Source organism: Oncorhynchus mykiss, chromosome 20 (assembly GCF_057628025.1).
Source record: "Oncorhynchus mykiss isolate SJ-2025 chromosome 20, ASM5762802v1, whole genome shotgun sequence".
NCBI classification, from domain to species: domain Eukaryota; kingdom Metazoa; phylum Chordata; class Actinopteri; order Salmoniformes; family Salmonidae; genus Oncorhynchus; species Oncorhynchus mykiss.
The window spans coordinates 32,653,339-32,670,961 of NC_143041.1; the positions used below are offsets into that span (position 1 = coordinate 32,653,339).

At 44.9% G+C, this 17,623-nt stretch overlaps 2 protein-coding genes across 2 annotated transcripts in view; one reads left to right on the forward strand and one right to left on the reverse strand.

Annotated features, from left to right (window-relative positions):
• abcg8 (ATP binding cassette subfamily G member 8) overlaps nucleotides 1-9,186 on the forward strand; it is a 14,091-nt gene extending 4,905 nt beyond the window's left edge. Inside the window, exons 3-13 of the mRNA XM_021576362.3 lie at nucleotides 679-826; nucleotides 1,498-1,736; nucleotides 4,115-4,247; nucleotides 4,502-4,771; nucleotides 5,492-5,651; nucleotides 5,842-5,934; nucleotides 6,074-6,273; nucleotides 6,379-6,455; nucleotides 7,416-7,683; nucleotides 7,901-8,028; nucleotides 8,604-9,186. Of these exons, the coding sequence (XP_021432037.2) occupies nucleotides 679-826; nucleotides 1,498-1,736; nucleotides 4,115-4,247; nucleotides 4,502-4,771; nucleotides 5,492-5,651; nucleotides 5,842-5,934; nucleotides 6,074-6,273; nucleotides 6,379-6,455; nucleotides 7,416-7,683; nucleotides 7,901-8,028; nucleotides 8,604-8,741 (1,854 nt within the window). The 3' untranslated portion in view covers nucleotides 8,742-9,186. The remainder of the gene's footprint in view (nucleotides 1-678; nucleotides 827-1,497; nucleotides 1,737-4,114; nucleotides 4,248-4,501; nucleotides 4,772-5,491; nucleotides 5,652-5,841; nucleotides 5,935-6,073; nucleotides 6,274-6,378; nucleotides 6,456-7,415; nucleotides 7,684-7,900; nucleotides 8,029-8,603) is intronic.
• Nucleotides 9,187-10,860: 1,674 nt separating this feature from the next.
• lrpprc (leucine-rich pentatricopeptide repeat containing) overlaps nucleotides 10,861-17,623 on the reverse strand; it is a 74,768-nt gene continuing 68,005 nt past the window's right edge. Inside the window, exons 35-38 of the mRNA XM_036956116.2 lie at nucleotides 17,305-17,379; nucleotides 16,878-16,962; nucleotides 14,371-14,513; nucleotides 10,861-11,118 (exon numbers count right to left, since the gene is read on the reverse strand). Coding sequence (XP_036812011.2) covers nucleotides 11,041-11,118; nucleotides 14,371-14,513; nucleotides 16,878-16,962; nucleotides 17,305-17,379 — 381 coding nt within the window. The 3' untranslated portion in view covers nucleotides 10,861-11,040. The remainder of the gene's footprint in view (nucleotides 11,119-14,370; nucleotides 14,514-16,877; nucleotides 16,963-17,304; nucleotides 17,380-17,623) is intronic.

Sequence of the window (17,623 nt, forward strand, 5' to 3'; positions counted from 1 at the left end):
TGTAGAATGACAAGTTGCTCATGTCTCCACCCTAACAATGCAAGTAGTTTTCCCAAAGGCGGTCATGCAGGCGATAAGCTTAGGTCTGCATATGATACCCATAGAAACGCATTGGACTTATTCAGGACCGATTTTGGCGAGTGAGCCCTCTGGCTTCGCCGCTTCCTCTCTGCTGAAACTGGCAAGCGAAACAGCACCCCTTTGTCTTACAATATGTAGCCCATGTATCTGATGCTGTCTGGACAGAAAAAGTATGACATGCTATACCCTTTGTGTCCGGACAGCATCAGATACAGGTTCGACACATACGGAGACAGAGGGGCGCTGTTTCACTCGCTCGGATGCTTTATCTGAGATTGATACGTCTTTCTCTCGGGTGTGCGTCTTGGTCAATCTTTCTTTCCGCGTGCGTCTCGGTCAAATAAATTCTGAATATTTTATTTGGATGGGCAAGGAGGTACGGTAGGACGGTCCAGGCCCCGCCCATTACGCCGGCCCTGCTCTGCAAGCAATTAGTTTACATTTACATTTTTGTAATTTAACGGACGATCTTATTCAGAGTGATTTACAGTGGTTCATGATTTAGTGATGTCCTCCCTTACAAGCAGTCCCACAGCTTCACCACAGTATTAAAAAGTCTAATGTGTGTGTGTGTGTGTGTGTGCCTGTGTGTGTCAGGTGGACACAGCTGCTCAGATCCCGTGGTATGAGAAGCTCTCAGAGTTTAAGATGCCCTGGGAGATGAAGGGAGACAAGCAGACAGCCATAAACAAACTCAACCTGCGAGTCTGCAGTGGCCAGATGCTGGCCATCATCGGCAGCTCAGGTACATACACAGCTACTCTCCACAGGAGGCAGCACTAATCTTAGCTCTGTTTCGTCAACAACTGGCTGTACTTCTACATGAGAAAGATAGGATCCAAGATCATTTACTCCAAATGATAGACAGCACAGTAGGCCTAAAAAAAAGAAGTGTTTTAGGTAAGGGGTTAATTGTTACAAATAGTACAATTTACCCCCACTGCAAATCTTGTGAGAAAATACAACAATAATTATTGTCATCCACTATACCAATCAAAAGACCTCTTCTTACTGATAAAAATTATATATTATTAGATATATGGGGAATGTTCCACAGGTCAATATTCAAAAAAGAGAGGCGGCAAGAATATTTTGAATTCAGCCTGAAAAGCAACAGACATATTTATGGATTTAAGCAAAACTTCCTAGGCATGTAGATACACTAACCAAGCAGAAGCAAATTGAGGGTGCGGTTTCTAATGTGAGTTATTTATTTGTTGCTTTGTGCACTGTGTTACTTTGTGCCCAGTCTCGCCTAGTTACAGTTTGTTCCAATATCCAAACTAGCATATCACTTCGAATGCATTCCCAATACATAGCTTAATCTAGTGTGGATATTCCCCAAACAGTTATGGTCTGATGATGACTATGCAAAGATATGCCCTATAGCCTCTTTCATATCCTGTCCCTCCACAGGTTGTGGAAAGACCTCACTGCTGGACGTCATAACGTGTCGTGATGAGGGTGGCTCCATGACGTCTGGCCAAGTGCTTATCAACGGGCAACCTAGCAACCCAAAGCTGGTGAGGAAGACCATCGCCCATGTCCGCCAGGACGACCGCCTGCTGCCTCACCTTACTGTGAGGGAAACACTAGCCTTCGTGGCTAAGCTACGGCTACCCACAAACTTCAGCCAGAAACAGAGGGACCAGAGGGTAAGCATTGGTAAACTTCCCAGGTCATGTCACATGGGAAGTTATAGCAGTGTTCTTCCCAATCCCAGGGATTCAGAGGGTGTACAGGATTTTGTTCCAGCCCAGGACTAACAGACCTGATGTTCTGTTCCAGTCCAGAACTAACAGACCTGATGTTCTGTTCCAGTCCAGGACTAACAGACCTGATGTTCTGTTCCAGTCCTGAACTAACAGACCTGATGTTCTGTTCCAGTCCAGGACTAACAGACCTGATGTTCTGTTCCAGTCCAGGACTAACAGACCTGATGTTCTGTTCCAGTCCTGAACTAACAGACCTGATGTTCTGTTCCAGTCCAGAACTAACAGACCTGATGTTCTGTTCCAGTCCAGGACTAACAGACCTGATGTTCTGTTCCAGTCCAGAACTAACAGACCTGATGTTCTGTTCCAGTCCAGAACTAACAGACCTGATGTTCTGTTCCAGCCCAGGACTAACAGACCTGATGTTCTGTTCCAGCCCAGGACTAACAGACCTGATGTTCTGTTCCAGCCCAGGACAAACAGACCTGATGTTCTGTTCCAGCCCAGGACAAACAGACCTGATGTTCTGTTCCAGTCCAGGACTAACAGACCTGAAGTTCTGTTCCAGCCCAGGACTAACAGACCTGATGTTCTGTTCCAGTCCAGAACTAACAGATCTGATGTTCTGTTCCAGTCCAGAACTAACAGATCTGATGTTCTGTTCCAGTCCAGAACTAACAGACCTGATGTTCTGTTCCAGTCCAGGACTAACAGACCTGATGTTCTGTTCCAGTCCTGGACTAACAGACCTGATGTTCTGTTCCAGTCCAGAACTAACAGATCTGATGTTCTGTTCCAGCCCAGAACTAACAGATCTGATGTTCTGTAAGTGCTGGGCCAGAACAAAAGCCTGCACACCATGAGAACCATCAACGTTATCCAACAATGTACACTGAACAAAATTAAACGCAACATGTAAAGTGTTGTTTTCATGACCTGGAATAAAAGATCACAGAAATGTTCAATACGCACAGAGCTTATTTATCTCAAATTTTGTGCACAATTTTGTTTACATCCCTGTAAGTGAGCATTTCTTATTTGCCAAGATATTCTATCCACCTGACAGGTGTGTGGCATATGAAGAAGCTGATTAAACAGCCGGATCATTACACAGGTGCACTTTGTGCTGGGGACAATAAAAGGCCACTCTAAAATGTTCCGTTTTGTCACATAACGACCGGACAGCTGATGAAACTGTGGGTTTGCACAACCGGTGAATTTCTACACAAACTGTCAGAAACCATCTCAGGGAAGCTCATCTGCGTGCTTGTTGTCCTCACCGGGGTCTTGACCTGACTGCAGTTCGGCATCGTAACCGACTTCAGTGGGCAAATGCTCACCTTCGATGGCCACTGGCACACTTGAGAAGTGTGCTCTTTAAGGATGAATCTTGGTTTCAACTGTACCGGGAAGATAGCAGACAGAGTGTATGGCCGTTGTGTGGGCAATCGGTTTGCTGATGTCAACGTTGTGAACAGAGTGCCCCATGGTGGCGGTGGGGTTGGTATGGGCAGGCATAAGTTATGGACAACGAACACAATTGCATTTAATCAATGGAAATGTGAATGGACAGAGATACCGTGATGAGATCCTGATGTTCATTGTCGTGCCATTCATCCGCCGCCATCACCTAATTTTTCAGCATGATTATGCACAGCCCCAGCCCCAGTTCTTCCATGGCCTGCATACTCACTAGACATGTCACCCATTGAGCATGTTTGGGATGCTCTGGGTTGACGTGTACAAAAGTGTTTTCCAGTTCCGGCCAATATACAGCAACTTCACACAGCCATTGAAGAGGAGTGGGACAACATTCCATAGGCCACAATGAAAAGCCTGATCAACTCTATGCCTCTACCTTTAAAAAAAAAGGTATCTGCGACAGATGCATATCTGTATTCCCAGTCATGTGAAATCCATAGATTAGGGCCTAATTTATTTATTTTTATGACTGATTTCATCATATGAGCAGTAACTCTTGTTGCATGTTGCTTTTATATTTTTGTTCAGTGTAGAACTTAAGTAAAATCATAAACAAGCTCCATACACTCTTAGAAAAAAGGGTTCTTCAGCTGTCCCCATAAGATAACCCTTTTTGGATAACCATGGGATAACCTCTGTGGAAAGGGTTCTACATGGAACCCAAAAGGGTTCTACTGGGAACCCAAAATGGTTATTCAAAGGGTTCTCCTATGGGGACAGCCAATAAAACCTTTTAAGTTCTGGATAACACTTTTTTTTCCTCTAAAAGTGTAGGGAATTATGTTAATAACACTTCAGCTGTTTGTCATGTGACTGTGGCTGCACTGCCTGTATAGGTGGATGACGTCATTGCAGAGCTGCGTCTGCGACAGTGTGCCCACACCCGGGTGGGCAATGACTTGGTGAGAGGAGTGTCTGGGGGAGAGAGGAGGAGGGTCAGCATCGCTGTGCAGCTGCTCTGGAACCCTGGTGAGATCTAGAATGAGGGAGAGCAAGTAATGAAGAATGCACCAATATGACTTATTTTGAAATTGGTGGATATGCGTTGATATAATCCAGATGAAGATGTTTGCTCCCCTCAGTACTGTAATTAACATAGGTACATTTATTTTATGCAATGTTACTGCACCTGTACTTTTAACTACTTCATAGTATCATTGTACCCAGATCCCTGTATTGAGCACAGTAAAAGGCACTAATCTTATCTCATTCTCTGTGTGCAGGTATCCTGATCCTAGATGAGCCCACGTCGGGGCTGGACAGCTTCACGGCCCATAACCTGGTGATCACTCTGTCCCGGTTGGCCCGGGGGAACCGCCTGGTACTGCTGTCCATCCACCAGCCACGCTCAGACATCTTCCAGCTCTTTGACCTGGTGGTCCTGCTCTCCTCTGGCTCAGCCGTCTACTGTGGGCCCGCTAAAGACATGGTTCCATACTTCACAGCCCTGGGACACCCCTGCCCCCGCTACTGCAACCCCTCCGACTTCTATGGTAGGTTAAGGTAAGGGATATACTGTGTGTTGGGTGTACTGTATCAACGGGGCGGCTGTGGACACCTCAGCATACACATCTCCAAGGATCTGAAATGGTCAAACCACTCTGACACCATGGTGAATAAGGCTTGACAGCGACTCTTTAACCTCAGGAGGCTGAAGAAATGTGGCCTGTCCCAGAGGGCTCTCACAGTGTTGTACAGGAGCACCATCAAGAGCATACTGTTCTGTCGGGCTGCATCACAGCCTGGTATGGCAACTCCGCCGTTGACCGCAAGGCACAACAATGGTGCGTTGGACTGAGCATACCACTATGCTCAGTCCAACGCACCATTGGGTGCCTGTCCTCCAGGACACGTACAACAACCAGGTGTTGCAGGAAGACCAAGAAGATCCTCAAGGACCTCAGCCACCCGAGCCACGTCCGGTTCTCCCCGCTTCCATCACTCAGTATTGGAGCATCATAGCAAAAACTAACAGACTGGCCAATAGCTTGTACTCCCAGACCATCAGGCTGCTGAATAGTCAGCTATCTGTTCCCCATGTTCCTCCCCCCTTTGACACAGATGTTTACCCTGCCAGAAGCCCAATGGACATGTATCATGCTGAATAGCCACCACTACTCCCTTCTAATCTAGAAAGGGGAAATTGTGAAGTCAGTTGAGTATATCTGAATATGTGTGTGTACCTGTGATCATGCGTGTGTCCATCCCCTCAGTGGATCTGATCAGTATAGACCGGCGCAGCCCAGAGAGAGAGGCTGAGTGTCTGGAGAGGGCCAGGGTGCTGTCAGCCCAGTTTGTGGAGAAGGTGAGAGGGACAGATGACTTCATGTGGAAGCCAGAGGAGCCAAGCACAACCCTGGAGGCCATCACGGCGTGAGTCTCGCTTATGAAACCTTCTGAGACCTTCTCAGAGACCTTCTCAGAGACCTTCTCAGAGACCTTCTCAGAGACCTTCTCAGAGACCTTCTTAATGTGCTCTTTTTAATGCATCACATTAAACATCTTCTTTTGCTTTACATCATTGCAACAACCAAGTGATTCTGTTTGTCTGTCCCCGACACAGCACTCAGTCCGCAACTCAGGAGGAAGTGATCACTATATCCAAACAAAAGGACCGCCTGCCAGGCCGACTACACCAGTTCACCATCCTCATCAGGTAAGATGATGATGCACTTGGGACATTCTGTCTCAGTTTTCTGAGAAATCTTCCATTCACATACATCTTAAGATAGGATTAATCCCAGTGATCTGAGAGGAGAAACTGCAGTAACGGTGAAAGTGCTTCCTCCTCACAGGCGGCAGGTGCACAATGACTTCAGAGACCTGGTCACTTTGCTGGTGCACGGCTTCGAGGCTCTGCTCATGTCTCTGCTGATTGGATTCCTGTACTTCGGGGCGGGGGAGGAGCGTCTGTCGATCCAGGACACAGTCGCCCTGCTCTATATGATTGGAGCTCTCACCCCATTCGCCGTGGTCCTGGACGTCATAGCAAAGTGTGAGTGGCAGCCACAGTGACCAATCAGAGTGCTCAGTTGAGAGTGAAAGAATCCATCATGAGCCAATGAGTGTTGTTCCTTGTGTAATATTTGGACATCCGCAGGTCACACAGAGAGAGCCATGTTGTACCATGAGCTGGAGGACGGCATGTATAACGTCACATCCTACTTCTTTGCCAAGGTAACAGTTCACACCACTACCTCTTCACACTATTTCAGGGTTCCCCAATTGGTGGCCCGTGGGAGATTTTATTTGGCCCCCCCAAGTTTTCTGAGCAAAAAATAATTACGTAAAAAAATATACTAATAAAGTATAGATATATATATAGTTTTTGTTGTTGTAAAATCACCAGGAACTCAATTCAAAGTCATTTTAATTTCTGACTTTTTATTTAATTAGGCAAGTCAGTTAAGAACAAATTCTTATTTACAATGACGGCCTAGGAACAGTGAGTTAACTGCCTGTTCAGGGGCCGAATGACAGATTTGTACCTGGTCAGCTCGGGGATTTGAACTTGCAACCTTCCAGTTATTAGTCCAACTCTCTAACCACTAGGCTAACCTGCTGCCCCTGGGATTGAATCTGTTCCCAAGTATTCCCACGCATAAATAGAGAGGTGTGACCGTATCCCACCCAATGTAGTCAAGGTTTGAAATGATTCCGCTTCTGTCAAATACGCCGTTTGGGCTTCTTGCAATTTACAAATGATTTATAACTATGTTCTGCCCCCTGACCATCCGCTCAAGAAAATAATCGGCCTTTGGCTGTCCTGGTCCTCTGTAGCTCAGTTGGTAGGGCATGGTTCTTGCAACGCCAGGTTAGTGGGTTAGATTCTCGCTACCACCACGTAAAATATTTATGCTAAATGCCAAAGAAAGAAAGACAGTGGTTCTCAAAATGTTGGTTTACAGATGAACCAGTAGGGGTCAGTATAGGACCATGCTTGCCTGACCTCAGTGTGGATTTCATACTGCTGTGTAAAAACCCTGCAAACAGGACACACATTTTTCACAGTGACAAAAGCAATGTAGCCACAGTATTTACATGCTATGTAAACTGTGGTCCAGTGTAAGCGGTTGTTAGTGAGCATATCAGGTCATGTGAAGCAGAAAGGTAAATGTGTGCTTATGTCTCACCCAGGTCCTGGGGGAGCTTCCGGAGCACTGTGTGTTCACGTTGGTCTACGGCCTACCCATCTACTGGCTGGCTGGCCTGAACCAGGCCCCGGACCGCTTCCTGCTCAACTTCCTGCTGGTGTGGCTCATGGTGTACTGCAGCCGCAGCATGGCTCTGTTTGTGGCTGCAGCCTTACCCACCCTGCAGACATCAGCCTTCATGGGCAATTCTCTGTTCACTGTGTTCTACCTTACTGGAGGCTTCGTCATTAGCCTGGAGAACATGTGGTTAGGTGAGGAGGACACAAGTGTCTGCTCTGGTCCTCGTACATTTGCCGCATTCTAGGCCTTTTTTAATGAAGATTCTATAGGGCCACATGCAATACCAGCAATCCCAATCCCTTAGAAACATATGACAGTTTACATGAGCATGACAATATGGAACCCTCTATCTTGTGTGTAACGTGTTCTCTGCAACATCTGTGACCTCTGACCTGTGTCTCTCCTCAGTGGCGTCCTGGTTCTCCCATGCCTCCTTCATGCGCTGGGGCTTTGAGGGCATGCTGCAAGTCCAGTTCAGGGGACTCAAGTACCCTGTCTCCATCGGCAACTTCACCTTCAACATCGATGGCATACATGTGAGTCATTAGATATATAGCTCTCCAGTGTGAAACGACTACACTTCCATCATGACTGTAGATACATAGATCGTACTGATCTTTTCTCATCATTACAACTCCCAACGGGAGTGACACAGCCTGGGATTGAATCCAGGTTGTAGTGACGCTGCAACACTGCGACGCAGTGCCTTAGACCGCTGTGCCACTCAGGTGGCCTTAGCAGATGCTTTCATCCAAAGCGACTAATAGTATTTTTTGTAAACCTTTATTTAACTAGGCAAGTCAGTTAAGAACAAATTCTTATTTACAATGATGACCTAACCCGGCCAAACCCTAACGACGCTGGGGCAATTGTGCGCCGCCCTATGGGACTCCCAATCAGGGCCGGTTGTAGTGATGCCTCTAGCACTGAGATGCAGTGCCTAAGACCACTGCACCACTCGGGAGTCCATAAGTGTACATGCACTTATGTATGAGTGGCCCTGGGAATCAAACCCAATATCCTGGAATTGCAACAACATGCTCTACCACCTGAGCTACAGAGGACCAACCATATAGTATAATGAAATCTTTGACCTTTTTTTTCTGTCCAGGTGGTGGAAGCTATGGATATGAACCAGTACCCCCTCTACTCCTGCTACCTGGTTCTCATTGCTGTCGTAGTGGGCTTCATGCTGCTCTACTACCTATCACTCAAATTCATCAAGCAGAAGTCCAGCCAGGACTGGTGAAACCATGGTTACAGAAACCAGTCTCTGGCCTCATCCTAAACGGACTGTAAAACTAACCAATGCTCGTTTCAGTACCACCCTCTGCCATTTGATGGCAGCAAAGTACTGCATTCTGTGTAAATTAGTTTCAATGAGGGATTTAAAAAAAAATCTTGGCAAATGATTTGAACGCCACTCAAGCTTTCACATGTTCCATTTTACATATTTTTTTTCTCATTTTTGTTTTTACAGTGCTTAATCTTTTTTGTATATGTAAGGTTATTAACAATATGTGTACCAGTAGAAAGTCTAGTAAAAGCTAGTGAGAGGTTTAGTAAAGTCACACTGAAAAGGGGTTGGTGGTGTTGTAGTTTGGTAGATTATGTACGTTTTGCACGGGTGCAAAAGCCTGATAAATGTACAGCGGCCATGTTTTAGATTGAAGGATTAAATCAACTGAAGTACATCCGCTTGAGGTATGTTCACATTGTGCCCCTTACTACGATTCCAGCCATGTAATCATACCCAGTCTAATACTGCCATGGAATTAACCGGTCCTCCTTACATACATGTATGCAATTTAAGGGTCAAGAGTTGAGATCTGAGGGATATTGAAAATTGGCATAAGAAAAAACTAATATTCTTAATGCACGTTGATAAGAGGTCAGTGAGTATCTTAGACTAGTCATAACTGTGTGTGTGTGTGTGTAAGCTTTGCACATCTGGATTTGGGGATTTTCTCAAGCTCTGTTAAATTAGATGGGGAAGCGGCAGTGAACTGCAATCAAGTCTTTCCACAGATTTTCAATGGTATTCAAGTCTGGTCTTTGGCTGGGCCACTCAATGATTTTCACATTCTTGCTCTGAAGCCATTCCAGCATTGCTTTGGCTGTATGCTCAGGATTACTGTTATGTTGGAACCTAAATCTTCGCCCTCCAGTCTAAGGTCGTTTGCACTCTGAAGCAGGTGCTCAAGAATTTGCCTATATTCAATGTTGCCTTTATCCTTACCAGTCTCCCAGTCCCTGCCACTGAAAAGCATCTCCATTGCAAGATGCTGCCAACACCATGCTTTACGGTAGGTATTTGACGGGTGATGAGCTGTGCCTGGTTTTCTCTCAGACCACAATCTTTCACCTTATGCTCAGTCTTTTACGTGCCTTTTAACAAACTCCAGGCGTGCTGTCATGTGCCTATTAACAAACTCCAGGCGTGCTGTCATGTGCCTATTAACAAACTCCAGGCATGCTGTCATGTGCCTTTTAACAAACTCCAGGCGTGCTGTCATGTGCCTATTAACAAACTCCAGGCGTGCTGTCATGTGCCTTTTAACAAACTCCAGGCGTGCTGTCATGTGCCTTTTAACAAACTCCAGGCGTGCTGTCATGTGCCTTTTAACAAACTCCAGGCGTGCTGTCATGTGCCTTTTAACAAACTCCAGGCATGCTGTCATGTGCCTTTTTCTCAGGAGTGGCTTCAGTCTGGTCACTCCCATAAAGGCCAGATTGGTGAAGTGCTGTAGTCTTGTCCTTCTGGCAGCTTCTCCCATTTCAGCCAAGGAACGTTGTCAGTCTCTACAGCACTGTGTTCTTGGTCACCTCTTTGACCAAGGTCCTTGTTGCCCGGTTGCTCAGTTTGGTCAGACGGCCAGTTTGAGGCAGTCTGGGTAGTTCCACATTTTTTCAATGATGGAGATTCCAAAGATGACACTAGAAATTGTTTTATAATCTATAGTTTCGGCTCTTACATGCACTTTCAACTGTGGGACCTTAGACCAGTGTTTCTAAATCATGTCCAAACAATTTAACTGGCCACATGTGGACTTCAAGTTGTAGTGAAATATCAAGGATGATCAAGGGAAATTGGATACACCTGAGCTCAATTTGGATTGTCATTGCAAAGGGGTGTGAACACCTATGTAAATTTGATATTTCCTTTTCAATACATTAGCAAACATTTCTAAAAACATGTTTTCACTATGTCATTATGGGGTATTGTGTGTGGATGTTTGAGAAAAAAATATGTATATTTTTTGTGGAATAAGCCAAGGTGTATGAATACTTTCTGAAGGAACTGTAGATGGATACCTACATGTACACCGTTTCCCCTTGAAAAGTGTCTCCAGAAAAAAAAGTGTCCGTCTAGTTCCTAACATTTATTGCATAAATACTTCTGTACATCAATTTTAATCATCATAAATCAACATGGAGGACAGACTAACATCCAGTAATACTTCCACAAGATCTGTTTTCACAGCTTATAAAAAAAAAAAACCCAACAAAACAAAAAAAGGACAGAATGAAGAAGAGTAGCGACAGTCTTATTCCTCCACTGCGGTGCTCGGCTGTGATCCCTTGGATTTCTCCTTCAACTTTTCTGCATAAAACTTAAACGTCTCCTGGAAAGAGGGAGTCAAAGAAGAAAAGGTCACCCAATAGTTGCAGTTGAAGTCGGAAGTTTACATACAACTTAACCAAATACATTTCAACTCCGTTTATCACAATTCCTGACATTTAATCCTGGTAAAAATTCCCTGTTTTAGGCCAGTTAGGATCACCACTTTATTTTAAAAGGATGTGAAATGTCAGAATAATAGTGGAGATAATGATTCATTTCAGCTTTTATTTCTTTCATCACATTCCCAGTGGGTCAGACGTTTACATTCACTCAATTAGTATTTGGTAGCATTGCCTTTAAATTGTTTAACTTGGGTCAAAAGTTTCAGGTAACCTTCCACAAGCTTTCCACAAAAAGTTGGGTGAATTTTGGCCCATTCCTCCTGACAGAGCTGGTGTAACTAAGTCAGGTTCGTAGGCCTCCTTGCTTGCACACACTTTTTCAGTTCTGCCCACACATTTTCTATAGGATTGAGGTCAAGGCTTTGTGATGGCCACTCCAATACCTTGACTTTGTTGTCCTTAAGCCATTTTGCCACAACTTTGGAAGTATGATTGGGGTCATTGTCCATTTGGAAGACCCATTTGCGACCAAGCTTGAACTTCCTGACTGATGTCTTGAGATGTTGCTTCAATATATCCACATCATTTCCCCTCCTCATGATGCCATTTATTTTGTGAAGTGCAGCAAAGCACCCCCACAACATGATGCTGCCACCCCTACAACATGATGCTGCCACCCCTGAGCTTCACGGTTGGGATGGTGTTCTTCGGCTTGCAAGTCTCCCCCTTTTTCCTCCAAACATAACGATGGTCATTATGGCCAAACAGTTGTATTTTTGTTTCATCAGACCAGACAACATTTCTCCAAAATGTACAATCTTTGTCCCCATGTGCAGTTGCAAACCGTAGTCTGGCTTTTTTTTTATGGCGGTTTTGGAGCAGTGGCTTCTTCCTTGCTGAGCGGCCTTTCAGGTTATGTTGATATAGGACTCGTTTTACTGTGGATATAGATACTTTTGTACCCGTTTCCGCCAGTATCTTCACACGGTCCTTTACTGTTGTTCGGGGATTGATTTGCACTTTTCGCACCAAAGTACGTTCATCTATAGGAGACAGAACGCGTCTCCTTCCTGAGTGGTATGACGGCTGAGTGGTCCCATGGTGTTTATACTTGAATCCTATTGTTTGTACAGATGAACGTGGTACCTGCAGGCATTTGGAAATTGCTCCCAAGGATGAACCAGGCTTGTGGAGGTATACACATTTTTTTCTGAGGTCTTGGCTGATTTCTTTTGATTTTCCCATAATGTCAAGCAAAGAGGCACCGAGTCTGAAGGTAGGCCTTGAAATACATCCACAGGTTCACCTCCAATTGACTCAAATTATGTCAATATGCCTTTCAGAAGCTTCTAAAGCCATGACATTTTCTGGAATTTTCCAAGCTGTTAAAAGGCATAGTCAACCTTGTGTATGTAAACTTCTGACCCACTGGAATTGTGATACAGTGAATTATAAGTGAAATAATCTGTCTGTAAATAATTGTTGAGAAAATGACTTGTCATGCACAAAGTAGATGTCCTAACCGACTTGCCAAACTAACAAGAAATTTGTGTGATTGAAAAACGAGTTTCAATGACTCCAACCTAAGTGTGTAAACTTCCGACTTCAACTGTATATGGCAATTTAGCAGACACAGTTCATAGTAACAGATATAGTCAGTATATGACAGGAAACAACCAAAACCAGAGTGGGTACAATCTACAAATTAACAGTGTGGGTGTGGACTGTGTATTTGTTTGTGTGTGTGTATATATTGCAATCGTAGCTAGGGCTCACTCCCCTTTCAACAAGTCCACCGCACCCCTGGGTCTAACTAATAGACTTCTCCATCCAATCACGGGCTCTTGTTTCATCTCCAAATCCTGATTAATACACAAATAAGGGATTTACACTTTTCCTCCCCTCCCACTAGTCCGCCTAATTAAGCCCTGCTTTCAGGCTGAAAAAAGTGGGTCTTTTTAGAGAAGGTGAGTGCTTTCAGGAGATTAACGTTGCTGTAACATTGTATATTCCCCTATTAACCGTGTAATTAAAGTCGATAAATAGCCGTGTTGGCGGGAGGGGCCTGACGCGGGCCGCGCTTCAAATCTCTCCTTATCTGCTCTCTCAGGAGACTGCTTTGTACTCCAGCTAGAACAGCAGTCTGAAAACAGAAGGGTGGAAGAGGGTGTAGAGAAGGGGGGCACTACCTGAGATTGGTTTGTTGAAACTTTAAAGGTGATTTGAGAGCTCTGAAGACTGTTCTCATTAAAAAAGAGGGGGGGGGGGGGTGGTTATGTTTGCCCCCCCCCCCCCCCCCCCCCCATCTCTACTCTACTGTGGCAGTTTGGAACATGGCTGTACCTTTCCGACAGGTATTGAATAATACAGTGAGCCTGTTATGAGAGTTCTCTCTGCATCTCTGTGGGTGGGGGGGGGGGGGGGCATCGACAGAGCTTGCTCTGCAGGTGTGTGCGTGTGATTGCAAGGCAATGTAAAGAGATCAAGTGGTTGACCTAGTTAGTGAGAAATCCTGGAGTGCAGGGTGACTACTTTGGCTGATTGCCAATTTGCCGGTGTTGTGTTAATGTACTATATTGTCCGATGATTCAAGTGCTGTAAATCTCTACCTCTCTTACCAGCTCATTACAGCCTCATAGTACACAACTCACTGACATAATGCTGTGCCAAACAAACCTATAGACTTACACCTAAAAAAACAAACAAGACCACTGCAATCAATACAGATATCACTGTAATACATAGTCATGTGTAGATTATGACTGCAGGCATAATCCAATACAAGCCACAAAACCCCAGATAAAAGCAGAAACATGTAGAGCATGGAGCAGAGGCCTTCTGAATGGAGGCTCCCAGAGCAGGCAGACTGTTGGCTCTGATTACACCCAGTGCTCCCATCAACACACACACCCTGACAGACATTAGGTCACCAGTGGAAAAGATGCCAACCCCAGTTAGGGCTGGGGTGTGTGGGGCCCGGTACACTGCAAGTGTGTGTGTTTTTGTTTAGAGTGTGACTTGTTGTTCTGTAGCCCAGTAGACAACACAAGCCCTCAGGACAAGGACATTGCTCAGGTTTGGATCTTCTTTCTAACAACCAAATGATATTTCTAGTCTAACACTCATGACAGACACACTGCTATACCATTGAGGTGGCAAGCAGAGCAAAGTGTGTGTGTGCGTGCGCTCACAGGTGGCTCAGTAAAGGGGACGGTCTCTCCTGCGTTCCTGTACAGCACGGCAAGTCTCTTCAGACACAGCTCATCAGCCTCCACTCCCTCCGTCTGCATCTGCTGGTACAGGGCTTTAGCCGACACCAGGTCGTTGTCCACACCTGGGTTTGTGTGTGGATGCATTTGCAAGAGTGAGACAAAGTTGATGCATGAGGTCAAAAGGTGTTGAAGAAAGCAGAAGACAGAAACATGAAAACAGTGTTAATATTACCACTGGTACCTCTGACCTCTTCTTGACCAGCAGGAGAACAGTGTTAATATTACCACTGGTACCTCTGACCTCTTCTTGACCAGCAGGAGAAGAGTGTTAATATTACCACTGGTACCTCTGACCTCTTCTTGACCAGCAGGAGAACAGTGTTAATATTACCACTGGTACCTCTGACCTCTTCTTGACCAGCAGGAGAAGAGTGTTAATATTACCACTGGTACCTCTGACCTCTTCTTGACCAGGAGAAGAGTGTTAATATTACCACTGGTACCTCTGACCTCTTCTTGACCAGCAGGAGAACAGTGTTAATATTACCACTGGTACCTCTGACCTCTTCTTGACCAGCAGGAGAACAGTGTTAATATTACCACTGGTACCTCTGACCTCTTCTTGACCAGCAGGAGAACAGTGTTAATATTACCACTGGTACCTCTGACCTCTTCTTGACCAGCAGGAGAACAGTGTTAATATTACCACTGGTACCTCTGACCTCTTCTTGACCAGCAGGAGAACAGTGTTAATATTACCACTGGTACCTCTGACCTCTTCTTGACCAGCAGGAGAACAGTGTTAATATTACCACTGGTACCTCTGACCTCTTCTTGACCAGCAGGAGAACAGTGTTAATATTACCACTGGTACCTCTGACCTCTTCTTGACCAGCAGGAGAACAGTGTTAATATTACCACTGGTACCTCTGACCTCTTCTTGACCAGCAGGAGAACAGTGTTAATATTACCACTGGTACCTCTGACCTCTTCTTGACCAGCAGGAGAACAGTGTTAATATTACCACTGGTACCTCTGACCTCTTCTTGACCAGCAGGAGAAGAGTGTTAATATTACCACTGGTACCTCTGACCTCTTCTTGACCAGCAGGAGAACAGTGTTAATATTACCACTGGTACCTCTGACCTCTTCTTGACCAGCAGGAGAACAGTGTTAATATTACCACTGGTACCTCTGACCTCTTCTTGACCAGGAGAAGAGTGTTAATATTACCACTGGTACCTCTGACCTCTTCTTGACCAGCAGGAGAACAGTGTTAATATTACCACTGGTACCTCTGACCTCTTCTTGACCAGCAGGAGAACAGTGTTAATATTACCACTGGTACCTCTGACCTCTTCTTGACCAGCAGGAGAACAGTGTTAATATTACCACTGGTACCTCTGACCTCTTCTTGACCAGCAGGAGAACAGTGTTAATATTACCACTGGTACCTCTGACCTCTTCTTGACCAGCAGGAGAACAGTGTTAATATTACCACTGGTACCTCTGACCTCTTCTTGACCAGCAGGAGAAGAGTGTTAATATTACCACTGGTACCTCTGACCTCTTCTTGACCAGCAGGAGAACAGTGTTAATATTACCACTGGTACCTCTGACCTCTTCTTGACCAGCAGGAGAACAGTGTTAATATTACCACTGGTACCTCTGACCTCTTCTTGACCAGCAGGAGAACAATGTTAATGAAATAGTCAGGTTCCCTGTAAGGCAGGCAGAACAGCAGACCTGAAGTACTTCAGTGTGTCGCGTTTAGCACGCCACACTGGCTGAAGCAGAACCAGTCATTAGTGAACATGTGTTCCTGTTCTCCAAAAACACACCTCTCAGGTTCCAGCAGACGCCGTCTGCTCCCTCTCGCCTGATGCATATTTGATTTGCTAGCTAATGACGACTTAGCTACAGGCCAGCAAGCTGAATGACGCACCCTGCTTAAGTTGCCTCACTACAGCCTAGACAGGCCAGGGAGCCGAGCACCTAACTGAAAAACCGAAGCTCATTATCCTGACCTCTTCACACAATGTGTGGTGTACTCTACCCAACGTCACTAAATTGTGTGATTTGACTGTATCGTACAAAAAACAGTAAGCAAAATTACAGTAAAATACGTAAGTTGGATCATTTATAGAGAGTATTTCCTAAGTATGAGTGCATTATGTAAAATTCTCTGGTCCAGAGGTCGCCAGTATTATATATATATATATATATTTTTTTTAAACACTACATTTTGGAAATCTATTTCAAAGTATTCCCACGCATAATAGAGAGATATGTGATCGTATACAAACAAAAACAAGGTTTGAAATGATTATGTTCAAGTCAATTATTATCTGTTTGGGCTTCTTGCGTTACATTTGCGCTCTACAAGCTATTTGTAATTATGTTCCAGCCCCCTGACCATTCATTCAAGAAAAAAAAAAAGGAGGATCTCTACTCTATTCTGAGCGTGGCTTTAAACAACGCTTTACCATAGCACTTCATCAGGTAGGGATAAACCGTCTCCTTCTCTGCGAAGTCAGGGATGAGAGTCATCAGGGTCTTGATCTTGCCCACCTATAACAGATAAACAGTTAGATAGATGCCACCAAGTCATAACACTCCTTAAATGATAATACGATAGGGATTCAGGTAACCTAGCGAATTAGAACGTTGGGCCAGTAACCGAAAGGTCGCTGGTTAGAATCCCTTAGCAGACTAGGTGAAAAATCTGTCGATGTGCCCTGGAGCAAGGCACTTAATCCTAATTGCTCCTGTAAGTCGCTCTGGATAAGTGTGTTTGCTAAATGACTCAAGTGGAATGATTATGCATTTCTCCAGGCACTTTAAATGAAGGCTAATAACAAACAAGCCTTTGGTTCAGATATGATATAGTGTGGTTGAAGGAGATGGTTGTACCTGGCCTGGTTTCTGGGCCAGCCTGGACATGTAAGAGACCAGAATCTCCTTCTGTTCAGCCACAGCATTACAGCGCTAGAGAAAGAGAAGAGGGGCAGGAGAGATCAGAGTCGTGACTAACCAGGTTTCCATCCAACCTTTTAATGAGAGTAAAGTACATGTTGAATAAAAAAAGAATGTTACGACAGGAGTGATGGAAAATGATCATTTGCCGTTAAACTTTCCATAGGTCAACAAAACCGAATACGCTAGACAAGGTGGGATCTTTTTGTGTTTGTAAAATGAATTATGCGAGAAATGGTGGTGGATATAATAGCCA